Source organism: Acanthochromis polyacanthus, chromosome 23 (assembly GCF_021347895.1).
Source record: "Acanthochromis polyacanthus isolate Apoly-LR-REF ecotype Palm Island chromosome 23, KAUST_Apoly_ChrSc, whole genome shotgun sequence".
In the NCBI taxonomy this organism is placed as follows: domain Eukaryota; kingdom Metazoa; phylum Chordata; class Actinopteri; family Pomacentridae; genus Acanthochromis; species Acanthochromis polyacanthus.
Genome location: NC_067135.1, coordinates 17,962,202 through 17,979,573, shown reverse-complemented (window position 1 = coordinate 17,979,573; position 17,372 = coordinate 17,962,202). Strand labels below are relative to the sequence as shown.

General features: G+C 42.0%; 2 protein-coding genes across 2 annotated transcripts; both read left to right on the top strand.

The window, feature by feature from the left end:
- Window positions 1–105: 105 nt before the first annotated feature.
- cth1 (cysteine three histidine 1) lies at window positions 106–2,868 on the top strand. The gene is made up of 2 exons (XM_022215581.2): window positions 106–114; window positions 1,772–2,868. The coding sequence occupies exons 1-2, from the start codon at window positions 106–108 to the stop codon at window positions 2,675–2,677; spliced, it is 915 nt and encodes a 304-aa protein (XP_022071273.1). The 3' UTR covers window positions 2,678–2,868.
- A 4,212-nt stretch (window positions 2,869–7,080) lies between these two features.
- taf6l (TAF6-like RNA polymerase II, p300/CBP-associated factor (PCAF)-associated factor) lies at window positions 7,081–15,531 on the top strand. Its single transcript, XM_022215587.2, has 12 exons — window positions 7,081–7,239; window positions 7,895–8,063; window positions 8,210–8,296; window positions 8,410–8,560; window positions 8,659–8,709; window positions 8,931–9,025; window positions 9,108–9,182; window positions 9,623–9,843; window positions 10,533–10,665; window positions 12,666–12,794; window positions 13,726–14,222; window positions 14,299–15,531. Exons 2-12 carry the CDS (start codon window positions 7,917–7,919, stop codon window positions 14,633–14,635), a joined length of 1,923 nt encoding a protein of 640 aa, XP_022071279.2. The 5' UTR covers window positions 7,081–7,239; window positions 7,895–7,916; the 3' UTR covers window positions 14,636–15,531.
- The last annotated feature ends 1,841 nt before the right edge of the window (window positions 15,532–17,372 follow it).

The window sequence follows — 17,372 nt, the reverse complement described above, 5'->3', positions numbered from 1 at the left end:
CTGCTCGAACTTAGCAGGTCTCCTGTTGGTAAGGCCGGTTTGGACGCTGTCTCCTGCCCAGGCTGACCTCAGAAATCACCAAAACCAACTTTCCACTTAGCAGCCATGCTTGAGGTTAGTGGACCAGACATTCATTTGCATGTGTCCCATTGCTCTAAGAACTCTAGATTATCTGCTGTTTTGTAGTAGAGTTTTAAACTGCAGCAACTCCTGGTTTTTTTTTTTAATTTATTTTTATTTTTTTTTACTGAACATTGATTGATCTGGTATGCTGTTTAAACAAATGTGTCCATTTTTGCTAACTGGAACTTTAAGGTTTGATTGGGACCAGCTATCTAGCAGTGCCATTAAGCTAACTGGAAAGCTGGAGTTAAACTGGTGTGGTTTGAGCAAAACATTACAGCAGCTTAATTTACAAAATCTGGATGTGATATTTTCCTAGCTATAATCTCATTAATGTCTGTGTAAACTTAAATACTGTAGAGTTTAAATGTTGTCCTTTCCATGTATTTTTTTTTAATAGAAAAGTTACAGGTCTCTGCATATTTATTTGTGTGAATTTTCTCTCCTCTAATGGCAGTCTAATATCTAGAGGCTTATCTTTGATTCTGATACAGAAGAGAGCACTTGTAGAGGTTTTATGGCTGTCATCGGTCACACTGAGAACAGGCAGATTAAAATGTTTTACTTCATGTAAAGTTTCAAGTTATATTGACAAAAGGCTACTTCTTAAAATCTACAGGGAGTGAATCTGTTTATAACCTGGGCCCATTTATTCTGTTGGCACATGTTTAGGTCTCTAATGCTAACTATTGGTGTGTTGTTTTTTTTTTGTTTTTTTTTCCTAAGTTAATTAAAGTTTGGAAAACCTAGGATTTCTCAAAAAATCACTACATATTGCTAGATGATGCACTGCAACATGTGTCTATATTTCAACAAACAAGATAAGTTTAGTTACAGCTGTTATCTGGGTAGATGGCTGGCTGTCACCTTTGTTTTGGAATCTGAGCTGCAGCTTGGACATGCGATGACTGTGATACAGTACATTATGTGGCTGGAATAGTTTTCTACATTTGGTTAAGTTCTCTGCAAATTCTGGAGGCTCCCTTTTGAGGGAGAAAAGTTTTAATTATTAACCAGTGTCCTACTGATTCATAATAGACAGAAACTAGGACCAGGGTTTGAGTCTGTCAATGTATTGGTATAATGGCAGAAAGATTAGTAGATTAACTGTTTTAGATTTGTCCATTTTAATCAAAGTAACATTTTTTGTTGCAATTTCTCAAAATAAATGTTTTTTTAGCCCCAACTACTCCTGTTAGGATGTTCTGTTTTTTTGTATTCATTTGAAGTTGAATCTTAGTCTTCAGTGTTGGCTACAGTGACTTTATGTAGTGATTTGTGCTATGGGAACTTTAGATGTCTATTTTGGGTGTTTCCAAATGTTTTCCAAGACTATAGCTTCTCCACTGTATAAATAGGAGTCAGTAATTGAATTTATAACCAACACTTCCTCATTCATTTTGCATTCTATTTGTCACGGGAGCTGTTGTTTAATAAATGTCTTTACTCTGGTAAAACCATGCAGGGTTGCAATTCTATTAAGCAATTTCATGTTCTCTGATCTTTGAACATGGGTACCATTGAGTTACAAAAGCTATTGGCTAGCCTGGGCAGTCCTGTTTCTGCTTCAGAGATTGTACTAAGTGCAGCAAAGACAAGTCAGGCCTTTGAATTCCATGCTTAATTCAAACTTTTCTTTTCTATTTAGGCCAGTAGTGATGACTTGTTCCTGCCCTCTTCTCAAGATGAGGAGCTGGTTGACAACCTGCTTTCCAGTGAGGAGTCAGATGTACACAGTGATGGTGGGAGCTTCTCCCTGGCCAAAGCCCTTCTCCCCCTGGCAGAGACCTCCTCTCCTTCCCTTATCCCTTGGGTCTGCTCCACCCGCTACAAGACCGAACTCTGCACCAGCTACTCCGCTTCTGGTTTCTGCAAGTACGCCGAGCGCTGCCAGTTCGCCCACGGCCTCCATGAACTCCACGTTCCCTTCCGCCACCCAAAGTATAAGACGGAGCTGTGTCGCAGCTACCACACTACAGGCTACTGTTACTATGGCAGCCGTTGCCTGTTTGTTCACAGCCCAACCGAGCAGCGCCCCACCGTCCGTCGCCGCAGAAACGTCCCTTGTCGCATCTTCCGTTCCTTTGGGGTTTGCCCCTTTGGCAGCCGTTGTAACTTCCTGCACATCGAGGGTGGAGATGATGTGGGCAGCAGTGTGAAGGCTAATGAAGAGAAGGGCTGTCCACTCCAGCCACCAACCAAGGAGTGGAATCCTCGAGGAGTGCTGTGCCGTACCTTCAGCTCCTTTGGATTCTGCCTGTATGGAACTCGCTGTCACTTCCAGCATGTCCTCCCCAACAAACTCAAAACCTCCAACCAGAACCAAGCTTCCCCGGGCAGCTCGGGTTTACCTTCCTCCACCTCACCGAAGTCTTCAATCTCCTCTTCCTCCTCAACCTCTCCTCTTGCCACTCCATCTTCAGATGCCACAGCCCACAATGCTTTTACCTTTTCTAGTGAGCACCTAAATGACCTGCTGCTGCCCCTGGCCCTCCATCTGCAGCAGCTGGAATGTACCAAACCCCAGGGAGTGTGGGACAACAGGGGGCTCTAACTGGATGAGACTGAAGATGAAGCCAGCATCAGTACTTGCCACAGTTTAAGTGTGCATGTTTTTGTTTTTTTTCAAAATATATTTTATATTCTAACCCCCTTACCCTAGGGCATTTTTAAGCTGAGGTTGTTTGAATTGAGAGCTGTCAGCACTTCAAGTTGGACTTGATCGATTGAACAGTCATGGATCAGTCTGGAGAAGCTCTGGTCAAGAGATGTCTCTTGAATCTCCAGTTGCAGCTATGAATGTAATTAAATTTTTAAAACTATTGTACATACTTTAATGAACTGAGTAAATGTCTTACCTCAGCATCATGAATAAACTAATTTTTAACACCCAGCCATGCTGTTTTGAGTTTCAATGTGTTTGAGTGTACTTTATTGGTGTCCCTTTTCTCTTAATAGGCATAATGTGGAGTATGGTTGTTTGTGAAACAAAGTCAATGAAAATATAGCTGCTGGAAAACACAAGTGACTTGGAGGTCTGGCAAGAAGTTGGCCTGCAATAAGACTGTTTACAACAGAAATAAGTGTCACAATTTGGTGTGGTAAAATGAATTCAGTGTGCAGAACCCTGACCTCAAAACTAGGCATCATACACCCTTTTGGGCAATTTCTGGCATGAAACCTGTTTAAATCGGTTATTCACTAGGCTCTTAGTTTTGAGCTTGTCTTTGGGGTAAAAACAAGAATGCATTATGGTTTGAACTTGACCAGAGCGACAGTCACCCTCTCAAGCCAATCCAGAGACATGTTTGCTGCCAGCAGTGGTGTCACTAGGCCTTTTTTAGGGGGGCTTTAGCCCCCCCTAAAATATTCATAAGCCCCCCTAAATTTTGTTTTTTTTTAAAAAGTTTTTTGTTTTTTACAAAAAGTTCCATATAATGTGACCAGAATGAGTTTAAATACACTTTTTTTTTTTTTTTTTTTTTTTTTTTAAACCATATACTATCTTTGGGGTGACTTCCTTCTGGAGCATGAGCTCCAGCATCAGATACACACAGTGAAACAGGAGCTGAGCTCATTCACGTATGATTATGTGAATGATGATGATAATCACTCCACCCCTATTGACCTGTAGGAGTCAGGGCAGAGGAGCAGACAGAGTGAGAGAGGAGAAACCTCTACTGGAAAGGTGAGTCTAAAGGATTTTACAGGAGAGTCATTTGTGATGCAGACAGTCTTGGATTTTTATGGAACTTGATATGAATATGAAATATGAAACATTTCAGTCCAGGTGCACCATATAAGACTTATTTAACTTGAGCTTTTGTTTAGGAGAGTAATGATTGGAAAGTGGAGATAGCCAAGAGAGATATATATAAGGCAAATATACGACATAAATAATTTTGCTAGTTTTGGACCTAATATGACTCTGTTTTCACTGGTTGGACTAAAGAAGACAAAAGCCAGGAGCACTGTGGCTCTAGAGAGAACATTCTCCTCTATTATGACTAGTAAAATGGCTGGTTTGGAGCCATGCAATAAATGGGAACCCACCCCAGAGATCATCAAGGCTTCAAAAAAAGCCATCAGGGAGTACAGCATGGCTCACAAAAATTCATTTTCCCCTGTTCTTTTCCTGTTCCTGTTTACAATTGTGCCATTTATTCTGAGTTGACAGTCTTTATTATTTATCTTTGGGCCTCGTTAATAAGTTATTCATTCATTTAGACCTGATTTTAGTACATGTCATCCTGCTCCTGTGAGACAGAGTTTAGTGTCTGATTGTAATTCTGTTCAGTGAATAGAGAACTTAAGTTATAAAGATGTTTTGCTTTTGCTTAAGCACTTTTTATTGTTTAGTTGCTGATGAGGTCAAATTGAAGCTGTTGTGCGTTAGAATCCTCCAAGACAAATGTTACAAGTGGTTGCTGGAGTTTTTTCAGTTATGCACATATTTATGGAAAATACTGAAATGTGTTGTGCACATTCAGCCACAGAACTTTCATCCATATTTTACATGAAGAACCATTTTCAATACTGCCTGCTGTTGCAGTTGTTTTTTGCCTTTTTTTTTTCGCTCAATGTTGTTTTTTTATTATCCCTCTATCATAAGATTTTAACAAAATGCTCATAAAATATACCAGAATGCAGGAAATAGGATCAGTAATTTTCAAAATGTTCTGGGAGAGGACCCCCAGACCCCCCATCAGCATCCTGCACAAACCAAATCTCACTCTGAGGTCTGGTCACAACTTGGCAGCTCTGACTTATTGTGTTGTGAGCAAAAGTCATGGTCACTGTGGTGTAAAACATTTACACAGTAAAGTATCTCTGAATAAATCTAAATCTTAAAGCGGAAAAGCAATTTCTCAGTTTTTGTTAGCTGTAAAATTAAATGTTCGCTTACATCCTGTGCATCTCCTGGAGGCTAAGCCCCCCCTGTCCTAAAAACCTAGTGACGCCTCTGGCTGCCAGTAATGACATTTTAGTGCTCTGCCATTTAGTCTTCCCAAGAACATACACTATATTGACAAGTGTTACAACACCTCCAGATATCTGAATTCAGGTGTTCCAAGCACCTAGGCATGCAGACAGCTTCTAGAAACATTTATGGAAAAAATTGGTCACTCAGGAGGTCAGTGAATGAAGTGTGGTGATGTGATAGACTGCCGGTTGTGCAATTTCCTTGATTTAATATTCCACGGTCAACTGTTAGTAGTGCTGTAACAAAGTGGAAGCAATTGGTAACAACTCAGCCACAGAGCAGGTCAGCAGATACTGAGGCACACGGAGTGCAGAAATCACCAACTTTCTATCGAGTCCATAGCTTCAGACTTCATGTGATCTCAAGAACAGCACAGAGTTTCATGGAATGGGTTTCCATGGCTGAGCAGCTGCATCCAAGCCATATATCGCCAGCTGCAATACACCAATCACACTTCTGTCTGGAAATCCAATGGATGAGTCTGGGTTTGGCGGTGACCTCGAGAACAGTACTCACCTGATTGCATTGTGCCAAGTGTAAAGTTTGGTGGAGGTGGCGGGTTGTTCTTCAGGGACTGGCCCCTTATTTCCAATGAAAGGAACTTTGAATGCTTCAGCATACCAAAACATTTTGGACAACTCCATGCTCCCAACTTTGTGCAAACAGTTTGGGGATGACCCCTTCTGTTCAACACGACTGACACCAGTGCACAAAGCAGATCAATAAAGACATGAAGAGTCCTGATTTCAACCCGATAGAACACCTTTGGGATGAATTAGAGCAGAGACTGAGAGCCAGGCCTTCTCAATGAGACAGATGAGAACATTGATTATTCTACTGGTTTATTACAGAGAATATTCAGTCAGTAACATTAACCTCACTTTGATTTGGTTAAAAATTTAACCGAAAGTTTGAATTGACAAAGAAAATTGATAACCACAGTTGTGATACCCCTTATCTCTGACTGAGGTTTTAGTTTTTTTGGAGCCTACTTACACAAAGGAAGCATGGTTATGTTAAACTGGCTTTGAGGTACAGCCCTCAGAAGGCTGCAGAAAAGGCATATTGTTACATTGTATTTGTATAAATAGTGCTAAAGTTGGAATTTGTGTCGAGGATGTAAGAGCAGTATAACAATATAATGATTACAGTATTTTGAATTTAGTAAATATTTTGGATTATTTAGAGAGGGGCCAACAGTGATCAATTTCTGACAAGATTTTACATCGTGTCTGTTTTTTTGTTTGTTTTTTTTTTTGTTTTTTTAGATATTGCATGGGTAGACCCACAGCATCCATCCATTCAAGAAGGTCAACTACCTTAAACTTAAATTTACCAGTCATATCTTCCAATGCAGGCTGCACAGTGGGGTGGGTTTAACACTTTTGCCTTGCAGCAAGAAGATCGCCGGTTCAAATCCCGGGGTGGGCCTGGGATCTTTCTGCATGGAGTTTGCATGTTCTCTCTGTGCATGCGTGGGTTTTCTGCGGGTACTCCGGCTTCCTCTCACAGTCCAAAAATATGCTGAGGTTAATTGAATACTCTAAATGTTAATGTGAATGTGAAATGTGAGTGTGATTGTTTGTCTGTATATGTAGCCCTGTGACAGACTGGCGACCTGTCCAGGGTATCCCCTGCCTTCGCCCGAGTCAGCTGGGGTAGACTCCAGCACCCCCCGCGACCCTAGTGATGATAAAGCGGTGTATAGAGGATGGATGGATGAATGGATGGATCTTCCAATGCTTATCCACCAATCACTAGCCTCCATCTCCCATCGCGTCACTTGTATCCGGAAGGTGTTGACGTGTAGTCCCGGAAGGTTTAAGTCAGCCAAAATTAAAGCGAATGCTGTATGTTTTTAGTCAAACATATTCATTTCTAATTAGCAACTTCGATGAAATTTTTATTAAATTGTACAAACGTCACCGTTTAATGCTTTATTTTTTTTTAGCACCAATGCGGCATACTATTCGTAGAAATGCTCCACTCATGCCATATTTTGAAGGATGTGGCGGATGTATATCTCATGTGTGCTCACTTGGTGTTGTGGATCGCCCAGTCCCGCGTACAGATAAGCTGATGTAAACTTTCTTTCGGGCGCTATTTGGTGTTCAACTGTCTAAGATAAGAAGGTAAATAATAAATTCTGTTAAAACGTTCAAGGGTTGCATCCTCTCTGCCCTTCCTCGTAGCTAAACACTAGCATGTCTGTGACAGGAGGTAGCTAAACCGGATGGCTTAGACTATGAACTACAGTTTGGTTGCTTCACGCTCTATTTTACTTGTATCTTATGCGCCTTCTGAGCTTTATAGAACAAAATCTGCAGTTTTCTTCATGTCACAACAACCTGCCTGAAAGTACAGTAATTATGTATGAAGTGTTTGTTCCAGCCGGTTGACTGAAACCAGGTTTCATGTTGTTAGCATGTACGCTACATTCTTAAAGAAAGCCGTGCACCAAATCTCATTAGCAAATTATGCAACTTTTGAATTTTTGGCTGATTGTCACTAAAATATGATGGCCGACAAGAAGTAAAGATGTATAACGATTAGAGAATGTGTTTTCGTTAACTCGGGATATATCTTATTCAGCAGACACGACTCAGTTTTCATCAAATAATGATCCTAAACCAACAGCTGCAGCAGCGTTTTTGTAAAGTGGTTGTACGGTGCCCTCAAAGGTCCAAAAAGCCCCCCGCCGCCACGTCGTTTTTTTTTTTTTGTTGTAAAAAAAATTTGAAGCACTACAGATAGCAAATATTAAAGTAAAGTGCTCTCCCTTGTCAGTTTCTGAGTGGTGGCCGTGAGCATGGCGGACCGGGAGGAGCGCCGCTTCGCCGAGGTTCACCGGGAGTCCGTCAAACTCATGGCCGAGAGTGCAGGCGTGGAGCTGGGCGACGATGTGGCCGCTCTGCTGGCTGAGGATGTGTGTTACCGACTCAGGGAAGCGACGCAGGTCAGTGCCACCTCGGTACCTGGGTAATGTGTGCAATGAATGGTGTTCATAATACACTAGTATGAATCTATAATATAGAAAATGCCAAAGATGCTCATTGGAATATTAAAGGTGAGATGTTCGTGATCTGATTTGGACCCAAACAGAGCAGCTCTCAGTTCATGAGACATGCAAAGAGGAGGAAACTGACAGTGGAGGACTTCAACAGAGCTTTGCGCTGGAGCAACGTTGAGGTGAGTCGTAATTGTCACATCTATGGTGTCTCCAAGTCAACAGCATGTCTGTAAGGTCAGCCAGATATGACCTGAACATATTACAGTAGTCCTTATCTCTGTGGGTTTACCAGGCCATCTGTGGCTACGGGGCCCAGGACGCTCTTCCCTTCCGTTCGGTGAAAGAAGGAGAGCTTTTCTTTGTTGAGGATCGGGACATCAACCTGGTTGAGCTGGCTCTGGCCACCAACATTCCCAAAGGCTGTGCTGAGACCATGGTGCGAGGTAAAGCCAAGTCACAAATGTCACTGAACCTGCTAGAAATCCATCTTTGAAATCTTCACAACCAGTGTTTACTAATTATGTCTCCTCTGTGCTGTCAGTGAATGTCTCGTACCTAGATGGAAAAGGCAACCTGGAGCCTCAAGGGACAGGTAAGACAAAACTACACTACCTAGGACAGCACTGCCACAGCATAAGAGCAGCTGCAGTCCTGTGTAATGACTAGTCCAGTGCATAATTACTGCAGTTACACCTGGTAGACAGAAGAGAATAGATCTCAAGCTAATATTGTTTTTAAAAAAATTCCCGTTAGTATTTGGCACATCAGTGTTGCCTGCAGCAGTTGTCTGACCTGACTGTTGAATTGTCACAGTTCCTACAGCGGTACAGTCTCTGTCAGACGACCTGCTGAAGTACTACCAGCAGATCACAAGAGCAATCCTGGGAGAGGACCCCCATCTCATGAAGGTAAGCTGCTGCTGAACTGAGGCTTATGTTCTGTATGTTTAAACAACCTGTTACTCTTAATATCTCTCCCTGTGTGTTTTAGGTGGCTCTGCTGGACCTCCAGTCTAACTCCAAAATCGCTGCCCTGCTGCCATATTTTGTTTATGTCATAAGTGGAGTAAGTCATACCTGTCAATACCTTTCGTTCATCCATTATCTATACACTGCTTAATCCTCATTAGATAAGATAATATCTACTTTATTCATCCAGGAGGAAATTATTTTGCAAGAGTACATTAAACAAAAGTTAATGGAGTATACACAGTTACACAGAGGTCAGTAGTAAAATAGAAATAACATAAAGTACAAAATGTAAGTTTCCAAAAGTGTTTGTGTAAAGTGTCACAGTGTGAAAAGTGACTGTATACTAATACTAAAAACGAGCAAGATTAACAGAAAATGAACTGAAGTAGAGTCTAGTTAGGATAGAGTCCGGTTATATTGCACATAGAAAAGTGGTTTGCTGATTATGGCTTGTTGTACTGAACTAATGCTGGCCCAAGTCCCACTATATATTCCATTCAACCATGCCTTTATGCTGTGGGTGTTTCTTTTCAGGTAAAGTCGGTAAGCCACGACCTGGAGCAGCTCAGCAGGCTCCTGCATATGGTGAAGAGCCTTGTCCAGAACCCCTACCTCTACCTGGGCTCATATGTGCGTAGTCTGGTCTCCAGTGTCATGTACTGCATCCTTGAGCCGCTGGCTGCCTCCATCAACCCACTCAACGACCACTGGACCCTTAGGGACTACGCCGCCCTGCTTCTCAGCCACATCTTTTGGTGAGTAAAGCACTGATGGCTGTTTAGACACAGTATGTGTATGATTTATTGTTTTGTGAAATGCACACCGAAACAATATTTTACCCATTTTAAGACACTGAAACTCCCGAATAATCAGACTTTTACATCATTGTTTACTATTAGTCCGTACTGTAGAGCTTTGCATTGACAACCACTCTAGCATTGGCCAGTTTATGATAAATATTTAGTATAATTCATCAAAGTCCCTTCATTCCAAGGTTAATCAAGGCTCCAGACTGCAACCAAAAAGGTCACATATGCAACCTTTTTCTGACAGTGTGCCAGTTGAAATTTAACGTGGTCGCATTGTGTGAGTGAATGACCATCGCTATGCTGCTCTGGTGGCCCTTCTGTTAGCACAGGTAGCTGCTGCACAAGTTATTGTAGCGGGCAAATAGTGCTATTTTTGCCGCACTGACTCAGTCTGTCCATGCCTGACGTGTAAAATAGTCAGTCTCACCCTTACCATGTTCCAATGACAGAACGATCTACAGCCAGTTATGTTAAAAAACACAGTGAGGAGATGATGGTCTGAAGACTGTACCTTTTAGGTGTTCATTATGAAGGCAACAGTTGCTGATTTACACATATGGAAAACACAGAACCTCAATTTGGTTTGCCCCTGATCAATCTAAATTCACTCTCCTCTTCTTGGGTTTTCTCAACAGGACTCATGGTGATCTGGTGAGTGGTCTCTACCACCAGATCTTGCTTTCTCTGCAGAAGGTTCTATCTGACCCAGTCAGACCGCTGTGCTCCCACTATGGAGCTGTGGTGGGCCTCCATGCTCTGGGATGGAAGGTATGTTTGCCGATTCCGTCCGTAAATCTAGCAGTTTTTTTTTTTTTTCTTTTCTGTATTGTGAGTTCATTTCTGCCTGCAAATAAAGTCCTCCGCCTTCTATGGAACCAGTTCTGGTATTGCTAGAAGTAGAGAGAACTCGGAAATGTCTTTTGTGCAGCACAACACAGCAATATCCTAAAAAATAAATAGAGACATATAAATAGATACAGGGAAAGTTGAATGTGTTTGATATTGTTTGTTTTGCAAAAAAGTGGAATCGACTTGTACAATATTTTCCATATGCAGGAACAAAATACTGGAACAAAACCGTGACTCTACATTCTATAGATATTTTACCATACTCGAAACTTGTCTACTCTCTGCTCTGTGTAATTACTCTGCCAAGGAATGCGGCGGAGTTATGTAACAATCGGCATTGGTCTGTCTGTCCGTCTGTCTGTCTGTCTGTCACATTACTCAGAAACAGACCAACAGATTTGAATGAAATTTTCAGAGAAGGTCAGAAATGAAACAAGGACCAAATGATTAGATTTTGGCAGTGATGCAGCTTATAGTCTGGATCTATGGATTGTGGAAGATTTCTATATCATTGCGAGGTAGCGACACGGCGTCACTGTAACTATGACAACAAGTGAACACTACGTCAGCAGCCTGCTGATGATCACATGATTGTGATCCTACTATAAATTTTGGTATCCGTGCATAACATACACATGCATAACACACGCCTGTACTCAGCGTAATGTTATTTTGTTTGTGGGTACATCTATGTTGCTGTGATTTCTGATCATCAGTGGCTAATAAATAAATGCTGCATTTCTGACAATGTCATATGGAGGAACGAGCAGCTTTGGAGGAGTACTGCATGTCTAGTTACAGCATGTGGTTCAGCCAAAATATACCTGAATTTCCGTCTGTCCGCTGATCAGGAACATGCATTTCAAATCCACCAGATGTTCTTGGGGTCAAGACAGCTGCACTGTTCAGTGTGTGGCTGATGACTCATGAGTCCTATCTACTGCCTGGGGAAACTATTCACAGAGAATCTTGTTTTAAATGCTGCACATTTGTTATACTTATCCTTCAAAATTATTTTCCTCCTCTCGTCCCCTTTACTGTATCTAAATCAGACCTATCTGATGCTATCGACTAGCCTAGCCGTGCTAGACAACCCACGGCAACGAATTTAATTCTCTGCCAGGGTGGGTCTAGTTACCCTCCATAAGGCTCGAGGCTGGATGCTCCTAAAACTGGCCGGACGAATCACCATGAAGTGTCGAGTCAAAAGGCGGGCGTAACTAAGTGACGACGGAGGCGCGACGATTCTGACAGAAACAACCGGAAACAACTAGCCTAGCCGTGCTAGACAACCCACGGCAACGAATTTAATTCTCTGCCAGGGTCGACAACAAAAACGACAACAGTCATTGAGCTCCATTAGCACCGACTCTGAATAATCTTTCTGTTAACATGTCTGTAATATACTTGAGCTTCACCCATTTACTGTATAAATAAGGCTTCACCGAACTCCCGCATCCTCTGATTTCCGGCGCTCTAGGAGCCTATTCGTTGCGCTGATTGGTTGTATACCTCCCCAGTTGCTGCAGAGTGATTTGATAGACAACCTTTTAGCCCGCCTCCCTCCCTGTCGAGCGTGCTTAGACCCTTGCGTCTTCAGAGCATGGGTCTAGCGCGGCTAGGCTAGCTATCGACTATATTCAGTCATGTTCCCTCACTGAGACTGTGTATCACTTTAATCTTAGCATGTTGAGGTTCTTTCTTAAATGGAGATATCCTCCATGGCTTGCGAATCATTTTTAGACACATTTCTGCTAAAGTAAATCGGAAATATTGAGCATTTTTGGAGATAAACGCAATATAATGGTGGACCTGTTACATTGCTGTGAATATGTTCTTGAACACTCACAGATTTTACTTTCTAAATGCTCTCCTCTCCGCAATTTCACACCACAACTTGCGCATGTTTCTGACGGCAGGCTGTCGAGAGAGTACTCTTCCCACATCTCCCTGCCTACTGGGCCAACCTCCAGGCTGTGTTGGATGACTACTCCGTCTCCAATGCTCAGGTCAAAGCGGACGGTCACAAGGTCTATGGAGCCATCCTGGTCAGTACTGCTGTCACCTCAGTGTTTTTTATACAGAGGAGGAATTTTCATGTGTTTTTCTTTTAGTTTTTTTTTTCTAGTGTCTTTCAGAGATGCAATGACAAGTTTAACATTTGGAAATTTCTCAGTAAGGAATTGCACTGTCATTATCATATATCAGTCATCTGTTTGTTGTGGATGATTCTGATATAATATTAGCCTTCATCACCTCTAATTAATACGTTTTTTTCCAAACAAGTTTCTAATAAATTCTGTGTTTTTTTCAATGTTATGAATAATTAGCCATCGGAATTTGTCACACTTTGACAAGCATGTAGGCTACAAACACCATTAGAAACACTTCACAAGCTTTTGGATGTAATGATTTTTAGTTTCTTTACTTTTTAGGCTGTAGAGGGAGAGATGGAAGCATGTTTCTCTTTGTAGTTTATATTGTGCTTCTTCTACATGTGTTTGTGTTGCAGGGAGAGGTTAGCCTCTTTATGGTTTCAGTACACCAGAAAACATTTTTTTTTTCTTTTATTCTAAGAAATGGAAACATGTAATGGTGGATAATTGGCCATAATTCTTACCAGAACAGTTTAGGCACTGAAATGCTCCACACTGTTAGTAACAAAAATAGACGTGTGACGACGTATTCGTCTTCTCATCAACTACTTCCACCTCACCAGCTCCGACGTAAAGATGAAAGGCCGTAGGTGGAGGACGTCGTAAAGCGAGGACCCCCTGCATTTACCACATTAACAATGTCTAGACTGTATTTTCTGATTCATTTAATGTTATCTTCATTGAAAAAGAGGTGTCTTTCAAAAACTAGGACATTTGTAAGTGACCCCAAACTTTTGAACAGTCGTGTATTAAATAATAAAAAATGTTGAGTACAAGTTAACTTAGGTAGCTCATCTTCCCGTTCCTTCTGTGTGCCCTGCAGGTGGCAGTGGAGCGCCTGCTGAAAATGAAGGCTCTGTCTCTGTCCCAGCCAGCAGAGGGAGCCTCCAGTGCACAGCCAGGCTCAGTGATGGGTGCTATGGGTTACAGAGTGAGCTCTCCAGGCCTCAGCCCCCCTCCAGAGCCTCTGTCAGAGGCCGCCCTTGGAATCGCCAGCCACCTCCAGGCAGGTGGGGCTGGTTGTCCCTGGGAGGAGTGGACTCCAGTCCCCCTCCCTGCCATGTACTGCGAGCTCTACTCTTTCTTCGGTGACAGCTTAGCCGTCAGGTTCAGTACAGGACCGGGGTTTGGCAGCTACCCCCCCTGCACCCAGTCTCAGCTCAGTGACACCCGGAAGGAGCCCTCCGGCCCTGCCTCCAACCCAGACACCACCCGTAAGATGCCACAGCTGACTGCCAACCTCAACATCAGCCCCAGGCAGGATGGGAGTCCTCGCACCGATCCACCCCCTCCCAGCCTTGCAGCCACAGGATCAGGAAGGTAAACACTGAAACCGTTTTTGACCAGGATTGAGGTCTGCAGTCCTGCGTGTTACTGATGTTTCTCTCCCTGTCAGATCCCTGGCACGCTCCTCCTCCTCCGTGCAGCGCTCCAGATCCTCCTCGTCACGTTCAGGGCAGCGCTCGGCAGGTCTGTCTCGGGATGTTTTCCCCAAAGCGCGCTTCACCTCTCCTCAGACTGGACCTCCAGTGTTCTCCTTTCTCATTGGTGGGCGGCAAATGGGTCGCCGTTGCCAAGGCCGCCGTCCCTTCCAGACCACGTTTGCCCCGACTCCACCTTTTCCCACCATCCCTCCACGTGCCTATGCTCACAAACTGCCCGTCATTGGCAGGGTGGGCAAACCTGTGCGGCGCTGGACGTGTTCCCATTACTCCCTCCATCTGCCTCTGTAGACGGCAGGCTCTTAGAAACGGGAATCAGACTGCTTTAGCGCACAGCGAGGTTTGACTGCTGCAGACTTTTTCAGCTCCTTATTAATGTTGTCCCACTTAATCTGCCAATAATTGGTATTTTTGAGGATATTTTCATAGTTGAAAATAGAAAGGACGGGCTGTTTTTATCGTGGTGTAAAATTCAATATAAGCATAAATCCACTGATGTGCAGTTTTTGACCATTTCTCACTTTGATACCCCAGAAATCTAACTTGAGTCCAGCTCACTTTTATGTTGTTTTGGGTTTTGCATGATGGACAAAAAACCTGCAAGTAGCAAACTGACTGACATCATATCGGCAGCATTGAGAAAAATACACAATGCCTTTGTAGATTTGACCATACATGCATGTATAGCATAAAGAAATATGCCGCAAACAGTAAGAATGAAACACAGAAGTAGTTGTTGGAGGTTAAATTAATGACCATGTTGCTGATCACTGGTAAGAGGTGTGCACTAGCCAGAATCTCCAACAATGTCCGTGTCTTTTTTTTTTTTTTTTAAATGTTTTCTTCATTTGTTCTATAGATCTCCTAAAAATACCAGTTATCTGTTGGCGCTCTGCTCGACTGGAGGGATGGAAAAATAAGCATCAGATGTGTGTGGAGCCATGAGGAAGCTTTGACCTTCCCCTCATTATTAGTTAAAACTAACCAAAGTGCCATATTTTTGGTACGTTTAATGCGATTTATAAGATTTGATTCATCCTTAATGCTGCCTGAAGTACAAGGACTGAGCATTTGCTGAGGACGGTGTTGGAGCGTTTGCCCTGTATGTGTAAAAAAAATAAATCTTTGTGACATCTTGTACATAGCTGTTTTTACAGAATAAATATTTCCTGGTTGTAGTTTTGAAACACTGATTTATTTCCTGCTTTCTGTGTGCATGAATGGACATGTGACCCACTCTGCTTTTCTAAATAATGAGGATTAAGCAGTGTATGGATGATGGATGGATGTTCTGTTGAATTGGTTAGATATTAATTGCAATATTTAACCATTAAACACATTTATTTAGTTGGTGCAGGCCATTCAGTGTTTTGGGTCTATATTAAACTTATTCTTATTACAGCAGAAAGACATGAGAACTGAAGCTAGTGGACTTCAATATTTGACATTCTTTGGATACCAGCATCGGGGATCGACTCAAATACCTCAAACTAAGAGAGACATATTGGATTTATCAATTACCCTGATCTCAACCTTTCACCTTCCTTTTGGTGACTGTATGTCGCTAATTAAACTGTTATTTGTCTCCTTAAGTTGCTTTTTCTTTAAAGAACTCTCACATGTTCTGAACCCAATTTTCCTCCTCCTTACTATTTCTTCATTTTTGCAGTTTTTTCTGACTTATAATGTCGATGTAAACATTTGTTTCATGTTGTGGTTGCTGTCTTTGTCCACCAGATTCTTTTCAAGGAAGGCGGTTTTACCAGCCTGTTAGAGGGAATGTTGGTTTTGCATTTTTTTTGTGTTGTATTTGTTGAATGTTGCCTCGACAGACCAGAGAGAGAAACTAATGCAGGGACTCACTGTTGGGAAATTGCAGGTGTGATTGAACCTAGTGTGTTTTGGTTTTTCCACATAGACCTTTCTGCTTACGTTAAAGAACCAACAGAGGGCGCTGAAACACCACAAATGACTGTGGCAACGACTACTGGCTTAATTCTCGTGTCGTCCTTCGGGTCTAATTGACCCGTTTTAAAGTTTGAAAATATGGAGAAAAATATTTTCACAGTGAATCTTCTGATGTCCACATTTTCAACATTTTTGGGAAATTTTTGAACATTTTTTGGTGGAAAAAAGAAATGTTAAAAATGTTCTTCCAGAAAATATTAGACGTTTTACAGATATTTATGTAATCACTTTAGCTATTTAAGGATTTCTTTTGAAGATTTTTACTCATTTTTTGAAAACATTTACACAAATTTTATTGTCATTTGGGAGATTTTTAAAAAATAAAACTTTTAAGGGAAACTTTGAAGTAATTATTGGAATTTTCTTCCTGAAGGTTTTGCAACTTTTCAGAAATTTGGGGATTTTTTTTTGGCTGCGTTTTTTTAAAATATTATTTTCAGACAAGGAAACAATATTTTCTGGTGCCCCTGAATGAGAACAACAGGAGGGTTAATCAGCTGATCAGTTTCAGTCACATGATGTGCATCTATAGTGCCCGAAAAAGGGATGACAAATAAGTCACATCACAAATTAAAAAAAAAAAAAAAAAACTAATTAAAAACATTTAATTACACAGTGTGACGGACCGGCTTGGCTCCGTGCCAAATCAAATTTTCAAAATCATCTGGCGGGCCAGATATTATTCCTGACGGGCCAGTTTTGGCCCGCGGGCCGCCAGTCGCCAACCACTGGTATATGCTTTGATTTCAATATACTAAGAGGAATGGATAAGTTATTTGAGTCATTGGGAAATGCGCATTATAGAGATTAGAGCAGACCAGCCGTCCAAAACAAGAACTCCCTACACTCTCTCCATCGTGAAATTCCACACCCGGAAGTCGGTAAAGCGACCTCAGACGGAATAAAAACCTCTGATTGGCTGGGCGGGCAAAGCGTCTCCCTGACTGGCCGATAAGTCTGTCAATCTCAGAGCATAGAATTTATACACAGATCGGATCGTTTTGTAGTTTTGCACCAAATATCTCAGCGGGACCGGAAGTACGATTTCTGATTTGCACCT